Genomic DNA, 19,875 nt, shown 5'->3' with positions numbered 1-19,875 from the left:
CGTAAAGCGCTCACGCCATTGAATAAGGGGTATTTACTGCGCATTCTGAGAAACGGTAGCGCTGTACTGGTACGCAGTTAGCTCTAAAACGCGTAGAACCAGCTTTCGAATTCGACCTTCACATGCAGCGAGCTGATGTGTGTTGTACATATATGGTTCCGTGCATGGTGCTCTGCACCAGGTTGGAAAATCCGCGCTGGAATTTCCGGGCGTCCTCCATGATGCAGCCGAGACAAGCTGCAGCAAAAGCAGACGACCATAGATTTCGATGCAGACGACCCAGACGACAGCTTTGACGTCACTACTCCTAGCTACCCCCGTCTGAGGGAGTAGAGCGGTAGAGCTGCCAGTGCTGCGTTCCAGAACTCACCCGGGTCGACCTGAGAGTAGGGAGTAGCTACTCTCCGCGTTCCAGAACCTACTCGATGACGTCACGGCCCCCGTTCCAAAAGCGGGTAGCCTATTCGAGTAAGTTCTGGGACGCAGCCGAAATTTGAAGCTGGATTGGATTTAAAGCCGTGCTCGAAGCCACAGAAGTGCCACTAAAGCGTCAAGCGAAGTCATCATCGCAAGAGCATACAGATGATTAATTATCCCACATTTTGTGCTACTTCGTTTTTTAAGCTCATAAAAATCTCAAATGGTTTACGTTTTTCACATTAGCAGTAGCATAAGCTGTACGAGCAGAGCTGATGGCCCGATGGCTGATGCACTGGCTGATGTTACGCGGGCTTTTCGTGAAGCGAACGAGATTGTGCGAGATCGCGTAGCGGGTTTGTCTCGCGTTAGGCCTAACGGTAGCGGGTATTTATTTCCAAAAGTTGGCTGGTCGTTACAACGGTTTCTAAGAATACTGTGACGATACAAAATCAATATGAGTCTAAATCCAAACTACGATACTATTGGAAAAACATTTGTGCAGCAGTATTATTGTATGTTCGACGACCCGGCACAACGGCAGGGTCTTGGAAATTTCTACAATGTACGGTAATCTTTCACCATTTGGGTAACTGGACACTAGTACTCAAATAACTCGACTGGGGGAAGTGTACGTTTCTCTTGGTGTGTGCTTTGTACACTCCTCTTGTTCTAGTTGTCTGATCTAACTATTTATATGTAGTTGTAACGAACTTGAACAGTCTCTTCAAAGTTTTCGGAAGTGCCATGCTTTCTGTTTGGATACTGAAGATTCATGCGGCAGCTTAAAGCTTAATATGGTTCCAGGAAGAGAAGTCACTGATGACGTTTGAAGGCATGCAAATATTCGGCAGGACGAAAATTTTAGAAAAAATACAGGTAAGCTCAACAACTTTCGTGTAACCTTGTCGGAGAAACTCGTGTGCTGGCTTTTAACTTGACGTTTTTTTTTTTGTCTCAAGGGCTTGAGCTTCCAGAAGATAGGTCATCAAATTACAGCCATCGACTGTCAGCCCATGTTTGACGGCGGGATACTTATATCGGTTTTAGGACAGCTCAAGGTAAGCCCTTCATAAGGGTTCATGAACAGATATGCACAAATATGTACATGTATGTAGAAGGGTGAACATATAATGATTTTTACGCTCGAGTTAATGTCCCACGAAAGCACTGAATATCTTCAGTGCTCTCATGGAACTTTGATACAATGTGTATTTCTGTAACAATTGGCTTTCGTTTTGTGTTACCTTTTGTCGTTGGCATATGCACATGATGAGGAGCGTCCAACCCTTGAACATAAGCCTGTTATTCTGTTGCCCTAAATCAATTCCTTAAACCTGTACAAAGACTGAGAAAAGCTGGCGCTTACTTGCAACAAACTAAAGATGGCATGTGACATCATATACAGGGTGTGTGCAGATAAACCTAACTAGCATTTGCACACTTAGCGGTTCGGTTTATCTGCACACACACTGTACAAGCTAATTGCCAGAATAATTCGTTCCATGGTTTAGGATACAGAGGTATGTCATGACTTTTGACACCAGTGCTGTGCAGTGGTGGTACATTGGTAGTGTGCCTGACCAGGCTGATGATTAAAACATTCCTTTGTACTTGTTGGTAACGAACATCTACCATACTTAACGCGCCAAAAATTCCACACGAAGACACAGGCGAAGGCAACTGTGCTCGGTAAATGTGGTTGTCTTTCACTGTGCATTTGTGTGGAATTTTAGTGCTATCGGTGTGCTGGATGATCACATTAGGCTCACTATAAGCCTTGTGGGTCTTGTCTGCATCGGTTGTCCATGTCTGCAAGTTGAATTCACCTTTAACAGTTCCGTACAATGCACCAACGAGCCAGAAATTATGTCTTGGAGAAGGTTGATCTTATTGTTCTGGTGTACAAGTTATTTATTTCCAAATTCCACAAAGGTCCATGAGGATATTGCATGCAGGAGGTAGCAAAAAACATTTTCACAAATGATTGTGCATATTTGTGGTGCTGCTATGTTTGGTAAGTTGCTTCCACCATGACCTGTCATTGGTCAGTTCCTTCTTGATCCACTTAAGCTTCATATCCTTGTGATTTTTGCCCAGCAGCCTTTTCTTTGGCCAGTTTCTGTGTCCAGTGCCCTTGAGACCACATATTCCCTTTCTTTTATGGCCAAACCATCTTAAGCTTCCCTCTTGTATATTTCCCCTTTGTTTTTTATATTCCCTCCTTCAGTACCTATTACATTTACTGTGTGCTGAAATGTGCTCATTCCTGGCCTGACCCTTTGGCATACTGATTTTATCTGCTGTGTGTAATATTGTAAAACATACTTGTTTTTGCATGGATAATTTTTCACAAATCTTCAAATTTCCTGTTTTTAAATGCATGTGTGAGTACTTGTTTTCGCTATTGGCGGAGTCCTTTCTCTTGCAAAGTTCCTTCCGGTTATCTCTGTCAAGACTGCAATGTCACAAGGGAGCTAATTCTTTGTTGGAAATTGTTATTTGGGACCAATTCACAAAGTGTAAAATCAGCGATGGACAATGGCTATTTGACTTCCATGATCAAGGTGGACCTCCAGGTGGGGTGGCCAACATCATGCCCCTCCATGCTGCATGGTTAATTAATAGAGGCTTTTGAAGAAGACTCGAAATGCGAAGATAAGATTTGATCTGGGTATGGTCAAGCAGGGCTGGCTCCTGCTCGCAGGGCATGAGATTCAGCACATATTAAGATGTGTGTCTCAGAGGCCTAGTGCTGACTCCAGGAATCTAACCTGGACCCTCCTGATCTCCAGTCATGGAAGCTACCGTTACACCACACAAGCATGGCTCTATCCTGAGTTGTACAGTGCTTCAAGTACAAGGGGGATGGAAAACCAACTAACTCTTCCCATTCTCTCTTACACCTTTCTCACTCATTCAGCGCATGGCAGGGGGACATCTAATGTAAACAACAAGAATTAGCCGAGGCAGGCTACAAACATGGACGACACAGGCACAAAGACGTAAGTCCCCAACGCCCAAGAATCAAGTCCTGGCATCAGCAGCATTTTCTGGAGTTATTTGAATTTGATTCTTGGGCGTTGGAAGCATGTGTGTTTGTGTCGTCCATTTTTGTAGCCCACCACGGCTAGTTTTCATTGTAGCACTTCTGTTTTGGACAAATTCTGAGAGGCTAGAAAGGTGCATTTGTGATGCATTCTATACAGATGATGTATATTCCACTTTGATCACACCAGTGACAGGCAGGCAAGTGGCCTTTGTTGTCATGGTAGACATTTTATGTTGGACTAAATGTGGAGGCCTTCTGTTCTATGAGCTGCATTTTTGGGAATAACGTTCCCGATAGTCTTAGCTAAGGCCCTCAGTTTTCCGCGAAATTTCACGGAATCCTTCGTTTGGTAGAGAATTTCACAGAATCCCTTATTCTTAGGCATGTGCGGATATTCGAGTCCTCAAATTCGAATCGAATATCAATCACTTGAAGCATTCTATTCGTGAATTGAATACCTAATATTCGGGTTTCCGGATATTCGACTATTCGCCGAATACGAAGGACACCTCCCGAAAGTGGGCTTCACCTGATGCTTCCCTGCATGAGGTGAAGCCTGCTCTACAAAATTCAAGCCTGCTTTACGAAATTGTCCATGCTGCAGGACAAACGCAGACAGATTGTAGTTTAACGTTAGCCCAAGTTTATTGTGCATACTTCGCCTGAAGAAGGGGCGGCGTCCCTCCCATGTGCAGTTTAGCGGTGACAGTGGGGGATTTCGATTTGATGTCTGGGAGGTTGCCTTCAAAAAGTTAAGATTCTTAAATAATGCCTACAGCCCAAGAACAAAAAAGGGTGTCCTAAAGATGTAACTTCCCCAGGGCATGTATTGTAAACACCTTCCTATAAAGTCCCTATAAACTCTGCAGATGCTGAAAGATCTTTCACGGGCTATGAAATGATTGCAGGCGACAGACCGCATCAGAGGAGAACACAAGATATTATGTATGTAATGTTGAGCCTACCAGCTCCCGTGGCGTAGTGGTTAAGATGATTGCTTTCCACGCCGAGACTGGGAGGTGACACAGGTTCGAATCCTGTCACCGGCTGTGCTGTCTGAGGTTTTCCCTGGGTTTTCCGAAGGCTTTCCAGGCGAATTCGGCACAGTTCTCCCTCAAGTCGGCCCAGGACGCAAACTAACCCCCCTGTCCCCCCCCCCCCCCCACTCCTTCCTGCTGTCCTCTCTCCATCTATCCACGTCTGTATGCCGCTCATAGCCACAGTTGCTTCGCGGCGCTAACACGGAACTTAAAAAAAAAATACTAATGTTGAGCCACAACAGTGCTTTGAATCTGTAATTTTATAAAATATATTTTTGTTCTCACATTATCCAAGAAAAGAAAGTGTTTCCCGTTTCAAGCAGCCTTTGACTGCTCGCCGCGGAAAATCGCAGAATTTTGAATTTGCCGCAGCAGAAAACAAGGGGCCTTAGCCCACACAGTGCCGTTTGTGTGCACATAGTGTTACACGCGTACATGTGTTATTGTTGGCATTCATTACCATAAGCGGTAGCAGCAACAGTGCAGGTGTACAAGGGAAACAATATATATATCTATGAGCGTTCATTCACACACAACATCGATAAGAGTTTCCACTCTAATAATGTTTTATATCGGATACAAAGGAAGGTATAGCACTGCACTGCACAGGTATCTTGAGCAGGGTATTCCACTCCCTAAAAGTTGACGGTAAAAGGAATCAACCAGACAGGTGGACCCAAAATGATATTGCACTAAATGTTTCGACCCTTTATTACGTCTACTGTGCCTTTACATCCATTGCAAGCCATGGGATCCTTGGATAGGTGGTATGCCGTTTAAGATACTGTAAAAGCAAACATTTTTATGAATTTTGCGATCGTTGCTTCTCTGCAAATTGGAAGTCCCACAAAATATTGGTAAAAGTGATAGGAAAGTGCAGAAAAAATGGAATTTGCGAGTCATTAATGAGTTTGTCAGATTTGCCCACTGAGTGCAATTTAAAGTGCACTATTTTAGTGCACTGAGCATCGATTTCACACTCGTTCGAACCTCATTTCGTCATCTCACCCTTGTTTGGAACTTAAGAATGTATGCTTGATCCTCAACATCAAGTTAACCAAGGAAGGGTTTGGTTCCATGTGGGTGCCTCGGAAGCACAGACGATTCCTCGATATCCTGGCAAAGCCTCAGACTTCTGGCATTCTGGCACATATGAGCTGCATCTGAAGGTGGTACAACTACACAGATCACGAAATTAAGGTCCCGTGAAGTATTCCTAGCACACCCTGCCAATATGAATTCACAAATTATTAAGACCACAAAATTAAAGGAACACTGAGGTGACCCCCCAAATTTTTTTGTTTTTCGTTGCGGAGTGTTCTCCAACGAATAAAATGACTTCTTAAAAAAGAATGATGAGCACAAGTGGCCTAGAGAGCGGGCGCGTGGGCTTTGTTCTGCACACCCTTGAAAAATCCTTCTCCTCGTGAAAATAGCGCATCGCAGAACAAGAGGACGTCGTGACGTATGGTAATCCCCTCACATGGCCAGTGCTGTACAGTGGCACAGCTCAAGCATATATAAGCGGCGCGTGAGCTGCGAAGAAAAAACAAAGAAACAAGGCACGGAGTCTTCGATACGTCACACGAGAATTGTGTCGGCCGTCCGTGGCTGCTTTCTCAGACTGTTTTTTGTAAGTTTGATTGCACAGCTATAATGCACCACAGCGAAATATTTTGCATAGACCTGACAGGTGAGGCAGGACTTCGAGCAACGCTAAATGTCACCCCCGGTGCTCCTTTAAACACTTGTACAGTAAACAGTAGGTACTTCTAGGTGCTGAATTTTATTCGTCACACGATGGTAAAATATCTGCTAATTGAGAATCAGAATGGAAATACCTGTTACATAGAAAACTAATTGCGGTTCGTTGTACCAGTTCTGTTCTACTCACTTTGATGGTGGCTTCTTAGGGAAATTGCCAGACTGAACTATAAGAAGTAACTGAAAGCAGCAATGGTTTATAAGCAAATAATTTTGCTGTTGTATAATCAGTGTCCTCGAGCGACAATCCTATGACGTACATCCTACTATTAAGTTGGGCTAAAACATTCACTAGCATTCAGTTCCAATGCAGGTCACCACTGAATGTCACGCCTAGGTGCATATATTTTTGAACAGAGTGAGTGTACCTTATATTGTATAAAAATATGTTCCCCGTTGTTCCCCTCTCAGCTATCAAAGCTGTGACTTCCTTTTACGAGGAGCACAGTTAGAAATGGAGTAACACCTGTATCTTGTGGGCATATTTGGATAATAGTGGTTGGTCTACATAAGAAATGGTATACATTGCTGGTATACGTGGGTGCTGTTCCACCCAACATCCATCCAGCTCAGCTCTAAAACATAATTTGCTGAAACAAAGACTTCTTTGTCTTTGAAATGTAACTCTCTCAACTGTAACTACTCTCTACAATGAGGCCTGCAAAAGGTGTTGGGGAACCTACGAAATGGGCCAGTATGTCGAGCACTTCACTGGCCTCCTTTACAATAATGATGGAGGAGTTCACACAGCTTCTCTTCTGTATCTGTGACACCGTGCATGTTTTAGGCTGTCGGCTGTCATGTAGGCTAAATTCCTACTTGACAAGAAATATGGTCGGCCAAAGGTTACAACAATGACTGTTGAAGTACTGTGTCTGGCAGAAAGGAGAGGAGAGTCTGTCACAGTGTACACAGTGACATGTTAACAAGTCTGTCAGAGCTACACTGTGTACCACTGAAGATCAAGTGCTTTTCTTTTGACAGAGGCACTGGACATGCAAATGCTGTCAAAATCTGCATTCTTGTTGTTCATTACACCACTTGATGAGCTATGTTAAAACAAACTTCTTGACAGTCCACTGAAATATTGCTTGGTACAAATTTTTACTAAAATGATATTTCACTGTATTTCGCACCCATTTCTTTCCAAACAGACGGATGATGACCCAGCCCACACGTTCACGCAAGTGTTTGTGCTGAAACCAATTGCAGACAGCTTCTACGTTGAACATGATGTGTTCAGACTAGCACTGCACCATACAGCATGAAAGAGCTCCAGAATGGCTTTGGCCACAGCAAGTTGGATGGATCCTTTTCTTCACATGTGAGGCGTGTATGACTGGTTTGTAATAAATGTACATTGCTCCTTTTTATAAGGTCCACTCTGAGCGCTACACCAAAGTGACAGCCACACTAAAAATGTCTGCTACAATAATGTAGCTTTGAATGCAACAATATACGTTCTCAATTTGTACTTGTTTAATATCCGATGGGTATGCAACAGCAGATTTTCTCAAGTTAATTTGAGGCACCAGTGTTGTAGAAAGCTTTTGCAAAGCTTATGAAGTGAAGTACAATGGTCCTCACCATTGGGCATGGTTGGTAATGTCCTCCTTTCCTGAGGACAAGCTGTACTTAAAGCTGATGTTAGGGCCAACTTGAAAAGGTAAATTTGTACTGTTGTCAGTGAACAGCCTTTATTCAGCGGGCTTGTACTGTCGAGGTGTGTAAGTTCAGTAGACTAGTGTTTCGGTCAGTATGTTGATACTCATTACTGGGCTGTGCTGTGAGGCCTTTGTGCTGTGAGGCCTTTGTGCAGTACATTGCTTGTCGTTTGATCCACTGTTGCTAAAATTTGCTCTGACTGGCAACACTAAAAAGTGACTGCAGATTGGAGCAGCCTTTTGCAATGTGTTAGCCTCAAAACAATGTTGGGTACATCGACAGAATATTCAACTGTTCCTAGTTCTAAATCGGTTATTTTAGCTGAAGTGTCTGTTTTCATTTCAACTTTTTGTCTTGTCCCTTTTAAAATTACACTGTGTTTCAAAATATGTGATTCACCTCATGACTGGACATATGGAATAAATTGCAAGTTTCAGACTTAAATTTGTGGCGATTGGTAAGTAGTCATTTAGTTACAAGGCTCGATACGCTTGTGGAAGTTTGTGTGTAGGACCTAAAGTGAGCCATATCATTGTTTTTGCTAGCCAACTAAACTTGTCATTACTGCAAAGCAGATTAGCCTGAAGCAGAACCTTTTTAAGTCTCGCTGTCTCGCATATAGTTTGAGTCCGAGAAGAAGGAATTTTAGCAAGCAGGTTGTACGTTGTGTTCATACATTTGCCATTTTTAACTGCTCTTGTATGTCTGTTAGTGTTCTCATATCTTTCCTGTTTTTGTTTTGTGTCTCATACGATTAATTGCATGTGTTTTTTGCTGGTCACTTCTGAGGTGTTCAGAGGCTAGAGTAATTGCAAAGTACATGTTTGTTGCTAACTTTGCCAAGATATCTAAAGTTTCACCTTTTTCTACAACAACAGCTATACAAAGGTGTATTTGCAGTTTAGGAAATAAACCAGTGTTATCATTGGCAAGGTGTCAGATGTTCCTGCTGGTTAGACCAGTTAGAAAATTTGCTTTTTGTGTGGGACAAATTTTCTTCGACAGCTCGACATGACAGACATACAGTAGGCAGCACGAAGGTTGAAGGTTACTTTCGGCTCTCTTGTAGCAGCCTGGCCACTCAAAATTAGTGCTGTTGAGGTTTGGCGTACGCCATTATTCCATATTTATCTATTTAGGACAAGCAGCCCTTTCTCGCTACCACATTTGGTAGAACTGATGTGCCTCCCATCACCAAGCCAAATACAGTGTCTTGCTTAATGTCTATGCAACAGCCTCAGTTCAACATTTCATTTGTTCTTAGGTTGTTGAGGCTTTGTGTTGTTTCACTGTTCCAGCTGCAATTTGGTTACTTTCCAGCATGTCCACCAGATGTCACCTGCTTCATTTTGTGTGTGTGCGAAAAATATGAGAGAGAGAGAGAGAGAGAGGAGCCACCATGGCAAGTCACAAGGAAGTCGTACCAGTATGGTGTGATGGGTACTTGGCTGGTAATCAAAGAGCATGAGCTTGAGTCTCGCTTCTGTCTTTTTTTTTACGACTGCTTATTCAATATTGATGACACCACCAACGAACTAGTCTGTATTGAAATATTTATAGGGTTACTAAGTGATTTATGCTTTCATCCTTCATGAGCGATGAAGATAAAACTGGTATATCGTATCTTGTGCTAAAAAAGTGAAAAATGTTATTCCGTGGATAAATTTTCAGTGATCAAGGTCTTCAACATGCTGCACTTGCAGATTCAAGTCCTACTGGGAGAGAATACTAGGGACTACTATAGAGAGACCCCTACTGAGTCTCTACAAAGGTCACAATGTATCTTTGATAAACCATTTAGTACTACTGAAGTGTGTGTGATCTGTCACTGACAAATAAGATTGAACTTGTTTTTGCCACATCATTACAGAAATTTAAGCATGCACAGGGACCAAGAAAAATGGGCACTGGAACCCTCCAGTGTGAATTAAATGTGTGTGAAATTTTAATTTAACGTTTGCTGACCTTGTCTAGTTCACAATCTCGTAAACTACCATGACCCCTGCCTGTCTGAATAGATGAGTTCAGAAAATCCCAGTGCCCTTTGCGCACGCATTGCATCCTAGGCGCTTGGGGGAACGAAGAATAATCCTTCACAATTCGCTTTCGCTGACGGTCGTGGACAATGGACCGGTAGGGGAGAAATCAAACAGTTTGGATGCCACCTCTTTCTTTCGTATTAGTAAACTCCCACAGTTCAAAGCGACGCTAAGCACTCCGGGATTTTCTGAACTCATCTATTCTGTAGATTAATTATCTGATTTCCCTAACACTTTCTGCATATGAAAGGAATCTTGTATGTAATATAAATTAATATTTCTGGAAGATTGTCTTATCTGAACATAGTCATTTTCATACCGCTGAGACAGTTGTTTACATTTGCTGTACTGAAAACCTCATAGGTGATGCCACACTAGCAGCTTTCCTATACAAAATATGTGCATCTAATAGAATGTGGAGGTTATGTAAACTACATTCTGTACATGCACAGAATATGACATTTCATTGAGGCACACACAACAGGGATAATCATTCCTGAAGCATACTAATACAATACAGCGATCACTATCATCCCAAACAGCGTATCAAAATTTGTTCCGATTTTCGCTGTCTCTGGATCATGTTCCCACTTCTACTGAAGATGCTGTGATGAAAGGAGCCATTTGTAAGCCTTTGACATTGTATCTAGCAGTGACCCTCACTGATCCATATGGTGGCCCTCAAGTTAGCCACATTGTTCCATGGTTATGTTTCGAGTTCCTAGATGTCCTCAGGAATGTTGACACGTGGTACAGATATTTTAGCATAGCTTTGGGAAGATTGTAGATTGCTGGCATCTTTGGTTGGGCTTCGGTCTGTAACCTTGGGAACACTGAGGACACAGAGGTACAGAAAGCCTGGTGGTGAAAGCACAAGGCAACACTAATTTCAAAGACAGCATGTTGATTTCATGAACTGTTGCAGATGCCTCAGATTGGGAGCCACCAATATTTCAAACACTGATTAGTTGACGTAGTGATTAGACGAAAGTCCTTAGTTCCAGGGGCCAGTGGTTGGGGTTTTCTGTCAATGCAAGAGGTGACTCACGATGCCCTAAACTTCTTTAACTCTTAATCTGCCAACCCTTTAAATACACTGCCAGTGATGAGGACAGTGCTCAGTAGAAGTAGTATCTGTTTGAAATAGCGGCAGCCCCTGACCTGAGGCTTTTTCTACTTTCGTCGGATCGCTGGATTTTCCAGTTTTTGACTGCTGGTTTCACACATGGCTGCACAAATGGTTGACTGCTAAATTTCCATCGTAGAAGCTAAGCAGTTCTGACTGCTTTTCAGATGTGTTGCCTGTATGTTTTTGTTAATGTGTAATGATTGTTCTTGAAGACCCTGAAGTGTTTCCAAGCTCAGAGCCGTATTGGCAGCTTTCAATTCGTTAGCAGCCAAACCTACCTCAAAACTACCTCATTCTGTGCAATGGTTTGCCTTGAGTGTGTTATTTGGTGAAGTTTTGTTACCAAAAACAGCAATTAAACGGAAAGTAAGAGATGCAGTCACGGAGTTGAATAAGCTAGGGGGTTAGCGTGGGCTTTCAATTAGAACAGTGTACTTTATAGTCAGGTAGGCAAATGAGCTGAGGCGAGCTCTATCTGGGGACAAACGCAACACATAGAGCCTCCAGGAGCCTAAGGGAGAAAATCAGGTAATTCATGGGTTCACTCTGACTGGTAATTAGGAGAGTCCAGGTTCACACTGTGGTGCTAGCACTCGTTGGCTTTTTTGTGAATTGTTTCTTGATTTTATAATCTGGATTGAAGTGTGCACCTGAAGTCCATGTGCAAAAAGTGATTCAACTGAAATCCAAGTCCCCGTGTAGAGAAAGGATTCAATTCAAATCCACCCATTAATTGGCTGCCAATCAAATTCACAACACTGCTCCTAAGTTGGCTATTTTTCGGAAGTTCCACTCATGCGGATTCTTCCTGAACGTTTTAATTACAGGATCTCCATTACTTCCATTTCTGATTACCTCATTCTTTCTGTATAGCAACAGCTCTAGGTAACAGCTGTAGTATATCCATAGACATGCATTACACTAAATATACTGTGTGTTTCACATAATGTGTTAAAAAATCGTATTATAAAATCCACTTGTCTGAAAATTATGGGGTCAATGCTATATATCTTGAGGGAGCCTTTGCCATGACTTCCTTCCAGTGGTTTTATCAATTTTAAGTCTCAAGAAATTGAATTCCAAAATTTGCGAAGCCAACCTTGCGTTCTTTTGCCAGAAACAGAAAACGCAAGTTGGATTTACCTTATTCCATTGCAAAATACATTTCCTACTACGATGGCGATAGCTGAAAAAAAAAAAAAAAAAGTGAAAACTGCCTGCAAATTGTCGACCGAGCTCGGTTCTGCATTGAGTTTATGCAAGATGCAGCGGAAGAAAATGGTGACCCGTCTATTCCCGTAACCTCGCTGTAATTTCAGGTAACTTCACATTATAGTCAGGCTACCATTATCAGCAGAAGCATGGAAAAAGCAAACAGGGAATTTCCATGTCCTCCTCCTTTCAGAGATCTGAGTGCAGCCGACGATGTGCATGCCTTGAAATGACGGTATTTGAAAAAAAAAAAAAAAAAAAATCCTAGCTATTACCATTGTGATAAGGAATGCATTCTGTAATGGAATGGGGCAAATGTGATATACACTTTGTTTCTGGCAAAAGAATGTCAGGTTGGTTTGGTAAATTTTGGAGTTCAGCGCAACTTAAAATTTATAAAAGGGCTTGGAAGTCGTGGCAAAAGCTCCCCCCAATAGCGTTGTCCCCATGATTTTCAGAGGCGTAGACGTTTTCATACAGTTTTTTAACATGTTAGATGATACACCCTGTACATGTACTGCTTTATGGGGAGTGATGCATTTCAATTTCAAATACTGTAAACATATTTTCATTCGCGATGTATTAATTTTCACAAATTTCACGACCGCTAAAAAATCTAAAAACATTGTACTCTTAAACACAGCACGATGTTTATCCCGCGAAAGGAAACTGCCATGGAATCGCGAAATTAAATACTTGCAAATAACTTCGCAAATGACTGAATGCACGATTCACGAAAATTAATACATCGCGAATAAAAATATGTTTACAGTATATTACATAAATCTACTTGTGTTTAGAATCAAATAGTGAGCACACTTATGTGAGTTGACTATCAGGTGATAAGAATAACCTTAACAAAGCCTGCAATCATGGGTGTCCTAAGAGGGGAGCAAGGGCTGTGGGAATTGCCCATGCTTTACTCACAGGCCGTCATGGTCACATGTTGTTGATTAATCTGAATCTTATTCACCAGATCCCCTGCGTAGCAAAGGTTTCGATTGAAGTCATTATATTGTCTATTGGTTGCACACTTTGCCTCCCCTTGGAAGCTCTTTGCCCTCCCCCTGGTAAAAATACTGGCAGTAGATACCATAATACCAGAATGCGCGCTCACCACTCGTGTGAATGCACAATGCAATAGGACCACTCTTCGGCTCAAAGGAAGCTGGTGAAGTGTGGTTCTATTTCATCGTGGCACAAGAGTATATGTTAGTGCACATAAGAAAAGCTGGTGTGCTTGCAAAGGCAGCGTAGCAGTCACGAAAGTACAAAGCACTCAAAACTTTCGATACTGTGTAACCTTCAAGTAGAGCTCAACCACCACCATCTAAGCACCACCATGTGGGCAGACCATCCAATCTCCCTTCTAAAAACTTGTGAAGGGCCATCACCTGATGGATACACTGTGGAGAAAATTTCTTGCCGAATAACCTTAATTTTTAGCTGGAATACCAAGAGAAAATGCTTTGGCAATCCCAGGTGTGCATACAGCAAGTTTATTGCAAAATAGTTTACTGCAAAGCAGTGGAAAAGAACTGAACAAGCACTTAATGCAAGTTGTAGAAACCAGTTCAACTGCTTTCAGAAAGCAGTCATAAAAAAAGGCTTCAGCATTGTTACTTCTTCTGCTTCTTCTTTTCAGCCTCTTCCTCCTTCTCTTTCTCAATCTCTTCAACATACTTTTCGATTTCTTTTGTCTCCAGCATCTGCCATAGAGTAGGAATAAATTTCAGTTCCTTCTTAAAGGCGCACAAAAGACTATAGTCGTGTTCAACTTAAGAAGGAAAAGAAATCTAGTCCGTCACTTCTCAAAATATTACTACGCCGCAGATAGGATGGCAGGACACTCTGGAGAGGTCACGCTCGCTCCTGTGCCAGATAATGTAATCCATCATACTCACTATTCCGTATTGGCTGTTAAGACTGGCCACATGACACTATGCTGCGTGGTGCCGCTACAGTATTTCTCCTGGCGCGCTATCGCATCTCCTTATCTCCAATGGTGTATGTAGTTGACGGACTAGATTTCTTTTCCTTCTTAAGCTGAACACGGTATAGCTTCAGTGAGGACAAAAGCCTGGTATTCAAGTGGCAAAGATTTACTAACTTGATAAAGGGGCACTAAGATGCAAAAACTTGTTCTCAAATGAAAGTCTGTGTTTCAATTAGTATAATGCAATCAAAATTAGTTCACACGGCACTACCGTTTAGAAGAACAACACAATGAAAACAGAGCCGTCTTTAGCAGCAACGAATGAGATCCTCAGCAAGCAAGGATTGGCGGCATCCAAACCGACAGCAGGAGAAGCGTGCGCATGCCCATCGTGTGCGTGTGGATTTGGAACGGGTCCTGTCATAGCATTGTGTACATGTGCAGCATGATGCGCATTGCTGCACATTTTTAATGCCGATTTACTGAATTGTAGCCCACAACAGTAATCACAAATGTTCTAGTGACAACAATTATCTTCACATGCTTTGGACAGCGCGTTTGGTAAGTTGCACTAATATGTTTTTAGCTGGAACTACTCCATGGCGTGGCATGCACGCTTACATGCAGCATGGACTAAATGTGCCCGATGCACGAGCTGAAGCAAAGTTAAATGCGTAGTGCCAAGGGAAGACCAAGCCCGGTATAATTCTGATTGTAGCTTCGTAATGGAAGTCTTGAATTACAACAAGTGCGAAATTAACATAGCGCATAACGTAATTTGAAGTGAACTTGTGGTGGCGTTTCAGTGCTCGTTTAATATTGTTACAGAACACTGTTGTACAAGATATGGAATACATGATGGCGAATTTTGCTGGTCATTTTCATGCAGCACAGCGTAGAGTGTAGAAACGAATTGAAAAACCAGTGTAACACACACACCCAAGCTAGTATAAGCTTTTCTGCACTGCAACGACAATTGGTATAATGAGCTTAAGTATGGGCCCCTTTTCCTATTCTGTTTGTGTCTCCATTTCCGTGTATGACACCATGGGAGACGTCTTGCCAATTACTTTCTGCGACATGTACTTTGTAACAGAAGTTCGTATGGAAACTAGTATAGAATGTTATTGCTTCATGTTTGCATACATTTATGAACAATAAGCTTGAAAGAAAGGGACAACGTACCTTAAGTGCCTGGCCACGTCTCATGACTGCAACTTCGAGGTTGTGACCCTGAATAACTTCCAAAAGGGCACGAATGGCCAACTTAACAGCCGCCTCATCAGATTCCATCTTGTCAGCAGCATAGTTTTTCTCCAGGTACTCTCGCACTGTCTTTGCACTACGTCCAGTTGCATTGGCCTACCAAATATAAGACAACAAGCTTCTTCGTTATGAAATTTTCCCGTTGGGAATGATGGAACCACTACAAAAGCTATAGCACACCAGGGAATGACCCACTCAATAACTCACCTTCCATTCATGGTAAACACCTGAGGGGTCTGTCTGAAAGAGTCTAGGAGTCCCATCAAAGTCGAAACCAGCAATAAGTGCAGATATCCCAAAAGGTCTTCGGCCATTGCTTTGGGTGTACCTCTAGACATAGAATTTGTGTTGCCATAACAATGTTTGCCCAAAAGAGCTGAAAAGATTATTCGTACCTGCTTAAGTTGAGCAATGTACCGTGTGATGTACTCTAATGTCACAGGATCTTCAACTGTGAGCTTGTGGCTTTGACACTCTACTCGAGCACGATCTATTAGTATTCGTGCGTCGGCTGTTAAACCTGAAAATATGTAGGAAAGAAACGGTAAGAAGTAGTTTCCTTAGGACTGTTTCTGAAGCAGCACATTACCAGCAAAAGCCATCACTACGTGATCATCCAGCAGGCATATTTTTCGTACTGTCCTCTCATCCTGCAGTTTGGCCACCGATTTCTTCTCAACAGCCAAAACGACAATATTCTTTCCTTTGATGCCGACCTACCGCAAAAGGAAAGAACGTAGTTTGAATGTTCCCATAGAACAAAGAGGGACTGAGCACACATGCGTTTCACAGCAATGCTAATCTCGTTCCGCATGAATATGACGAACTAATGCACCGATCATTTGCCGTGTTACACTCCTTGTGACCCACAGACTCAAATATATTTTAAAACCATTCCTTTGTTGAAATTTTCGTGAAGGAGCCGGCACACTTACGGCTGTTGATCCTTTCTTGACAGCTTCTTGTGCGTACTCCACTTGAAAAAGGTGTCCATCGGGTGAGAATACTGTGATAGCTCTATCGTATCGTGCAGTGCCCATTTCGTGGTCTTAGATTTCGGTCAGTCACGCTGAACGAGGGAATGACAACACACTTTCCTTGGAGATGAATTACACACCTGACCGTGGTAGCGCTCAGACCTGTTTGCATGAATCTATTCGGAATGGCATGTGGCGCCACTAGCCATTCAAATTTGGGAACGCCGAATTCTGGGGAAATATAACGCAACTACTAGAATCACACGTTGTCACCATCACTGTCGCAGAGAAACACAGTGAAAAACTGACCTATGTGCCCCATGTGCCGATGGTAGCGTGGTAGTGGTGAAAGGGCTCGCCGTTGTCGGCCTCACAGAGGTAGGCAACGTCACGACTGACGTCCTGGGGGAATGTGCGTACTGGGCCGACTTCTAAGGGAACTGTGCCGACATATGTCTGAAAGCGTCTGAGGAAAACCCAGGAAAAACCACAGACAGCACAGCCGGCACCGGGATTCGAACCCGGGTACCTCCCAGTCTCGTCGTGACATATGGCTAGAGATGCAAATTTCCGGAAATTTTGAATCGCTCGAAAAAAACCGGTTTCTTTCGGGTTTTTTCCTGAAAAATTGGAAAAAAATGGAAACAAACGCGGGTACTGCAGAGTCGAAGCATTGCCGGCCAAGCCACAGCATACAATGAGCTAGAAACTTTAGTAGTGTTCACCCTCTAGGCATAAATGCAGAGCAGAGTATCTCATGAGCCTGCTGTCTACTCAGCGATAGGTAATTGGAACAACCCGTCCACTCCGACCAGAACTCCGACATTATGTGAACGCGACGGCAATCGCTTGGCACCCAAGGCACTATTGGCGGGTTGGAACGTATCGAAGGCACGAAAATGTACATTTTTGAATTTTGTCGCCTGGAAATTTTGTGCAATTTTTCCGGAGACGAGGAAAAAACAAAAAATAAACAGTTTTTTCCCAAAAATTTCGGGGTTTTTTCCGGGGCTTCGCATCTCTAGACATGGCCAGCCAGCCGATGGTAGCGTTAAGTCAACGTGACTACATGACAAGCAAATCGTCACATAAGTGTGTTCGTTTTGGTGTCGAATGACAATAATGCAATAATGGGACAGTGGTTTTGGTATCTAGAGAGTAGAATTTGTGGGCTATGGTCCGATGCTGCCCCCCCCCCCCCCCCATCCGGGATCCGGAAAAAATGGTCAGCAAAAAAGAGCCCCGGAAAGAAGGGTCCCGCTGGCAAAGGGCGGAAAAAATGGTCCCGCAGGCATGCAATAGCCTTGCCATCGCTTAAACACACATCTTTGGTGTGGCAGAGATGTGTATTATATTTTGTGAATGCGGTGTTTTATTTTCCTCTTTTTTATTTCTTGCTTTGAATTGCGTAGTAGTAACTACCCCGCATGATTAAAATTGCTACCCCAAAGCTGACAATAACTCGATCGGTGGGGGACAGATGACATTAGTGCACAAATACGGATTTATTCAAGAACAAAAACAGCGGACAATTACATATCACACTGCTATAGTAAGACAGGAAAAAATGGTCCCGGACCCAGGCGTTATTTTGTTTGTCCCGCACATTCTTCTGAACACTCTTAGCACATTCGTGCATACCGTGCATGAACAGTCTATGAACTAGTGCTGAAACAAGTCTTTTATTGTCACTCCCGTGTTCTTTTCTGTTTTTAAGGAATAGCAATCCGGCTTCGCACCTGGCTGACCATTCCTTGTAGTTATTATTTTTTTGAGTAAACATATCCTCCACCCCAGTGGTACAACCCCACACTTTTATTCAAGGCCCCCTCCTGACATCCTGACCACGCCTAGGCTAGAGTAGCTAGTTACACAGACAAAAGTTCACTGACATAGGTCTAAGAATTCGGGCCAAAGCCGGAAAAGAGAATGACGTCAAGTGTAAGCGCCAACCGAAGGACAGAAACCTTTTCTCCAGTACCGTCGCCGGATCTCAACCTACGAGTTCTAAACATCTACTGGTGAAACATCGGATCTCATCCATCTTCCTTAAGTCACAGCAAATATTTTTTTGCTAGTAGACGTGGATTGTGAAATTTGTAAGAAATTTTATTTTCATTTTCGTGTATATGTGCATTATGTAAGAAGTCACACTAGAAGGTGGAGACAGGACGAATAATCATGCAGAAGCCTCTCACCCCAGCGTGTGGCGAGCCATTGACGCGCTGCGGCTCGAACACTCAACGGTCGACGGGAAGGTAGGGCAGTCAACATCTGGTGTCCAAGCAACGAAAAGGATAAAGACGTCAACACTACGTCTCCAGGAACGTCTTCATCAAATCTGCGAGGAGTACGTAGGAGGCAGAAGAACCATGGAGACTTTCTTCAGGGGAATCGGATACACAATTCGCTTCGGGATGTAAGTGTGATATGTAATTGTCCTCTGTGTCTGTTCCCGAATAAATCCATGCGTATTCGAGCAGTAATGTCATCTGTCCCACACCGATCGAGTTACTGCCAACTTTGGGGTACGAATTTTAATCAAGCGGGGTAGTCAGGTCCTACAACTAGGCAATTCAAAAAAAAAAAAAAAAGAAAAGAAAAAGAGGAAATAAAACACCGTATTCACAAAACATAATACATATCTCTGTCTGAGGAGCATCATCTGTCACACTAAAGATGTGCTTTTGTGCGTGTTTAAGCGATAGCAACGCCATTGCATGCCTGCGGGACCATTTTTTTCCGCCTTTTGCCAGCGGGACCCTTCTTTCCGGAACACTCTTTTCCGGGACCGTTTTTTCCTACACCCCTCCCATCCAGGTGCAGCGTTTTCGGAACTCGGTCTTAATAAAAGCAAGGATCGGAAGCGGAACCGGAGCTGAACCCATGGGCGTACCAAGAGGGGGGCATGCCCCCCTCGAGCTTCAAGGTCACATGTGAAAATTGTGCATCATATAGGTCGTCATGACTTTTCTCAGATGTCATAAAATTCACATAGTTCGCAGCGTCCGTCTGCAGGGAAAGAGGTGAGGGGGTTGCACGTTTTGCAACCACATTTTGTTTGAACGAAATCGGGGATGATCGAGCGCAATGTCTTGCAGACTGCAAATCATCGAAGTTGGCTTACACCTGGTACGCCTAATTTTTCTTGTTGTAACGTGCTGGTTGAGATAATGCACAGAAACAGATAACAGGTTTCAGAAACGGGATTTATGTGTGGCATTCGCTCGGCTCTGTGCCCTGCTCCGGGTCGGGTGCCTGAATACTAACTCCTTCTGTGTGCAGAGGGAGCTAGTTTCTCTGTTTCAAATCAGTGGTATTTTCGAACATTTGAAGTACGCTGAATTGCGTGCAGGATACCTTCTCCTGTGGGCATCC

General features: G+C 43.1%; 2 protein-coding genes across 2 annotated transcripts; one reads left to right on the top strand and one right to left on the bottom strand.

Moving 5' to 3' along the window:
• The first annotated feature begins 703 nt into the window (after positions 1-703).
• LOC135377732 (probable nuclear transport factor 2) lies at positions 704-8,866 on the top strand. Its single transcript, XM_064610368.1, has 4 exons — positions 704-982; positions 1,225-1,296; positions 1,380-1,478; positions 7,428-8,866. The coding sequence occupies exons 1-4, from the start codon at positions 875-877 to the stop codon at positions 7,539-7,541; spliced, it is 393 nt and encodes a 130-aa protein (XP_064466438.1). The 5' UTR covers positions 704-874; the 3' UTR covers positions 7,542-8,866.
• Positions 8,867-13,799: 4,933 nt separating this feature from the next.
• On the bottom strand, positions 13,800-16,665 carry LOC135377731 (proteasome subunit alpha type-7-like). Its single transcript, XM_064610367.1, has 6 exons — positions 16,456-16,665; positions 16,110-16,236; positions 15,916-16,040; positions 15,728-15,850; positions 15,440-15,616; positions 13,800-14,027 (listed from the first exon to the last, which is right to left on the bottom strand). Exons 1-6 carry the CDS (start codon positions 16,558-16,560, stop codon positions 13,938-13,940), a joined length of 747 nt encoding a protein of 248 aa, XP_064466437.1. The 5' UTR covers positions 16,561-16,665; the 3' UTR covers positions 13,800-13,937.
• Between the last annotated feature and the right edge of the window lie 3,210 nt (positions 16,666-19,875).

This window comes from Ornithodoros turicata, chromosome 1 (genome assembly GCF_037126465.1).
Source record: "Ornithodoros turicata isolate Travis chromosome 1, ASM3712646v1, whole genome shotgun sequence".
In the NCBI taxonomy this organism is placed as follows: Eukaryota; Metazoa; Arthropoda; class Arachnida; order Ixodida; family Argasidae; genus Ornithodoros; species Ornithodoros turicata.
Note: the sequence above shows the minus strand (reverse complement) of the source record. Positions and strands in the feature narration are given on the sequence as shown.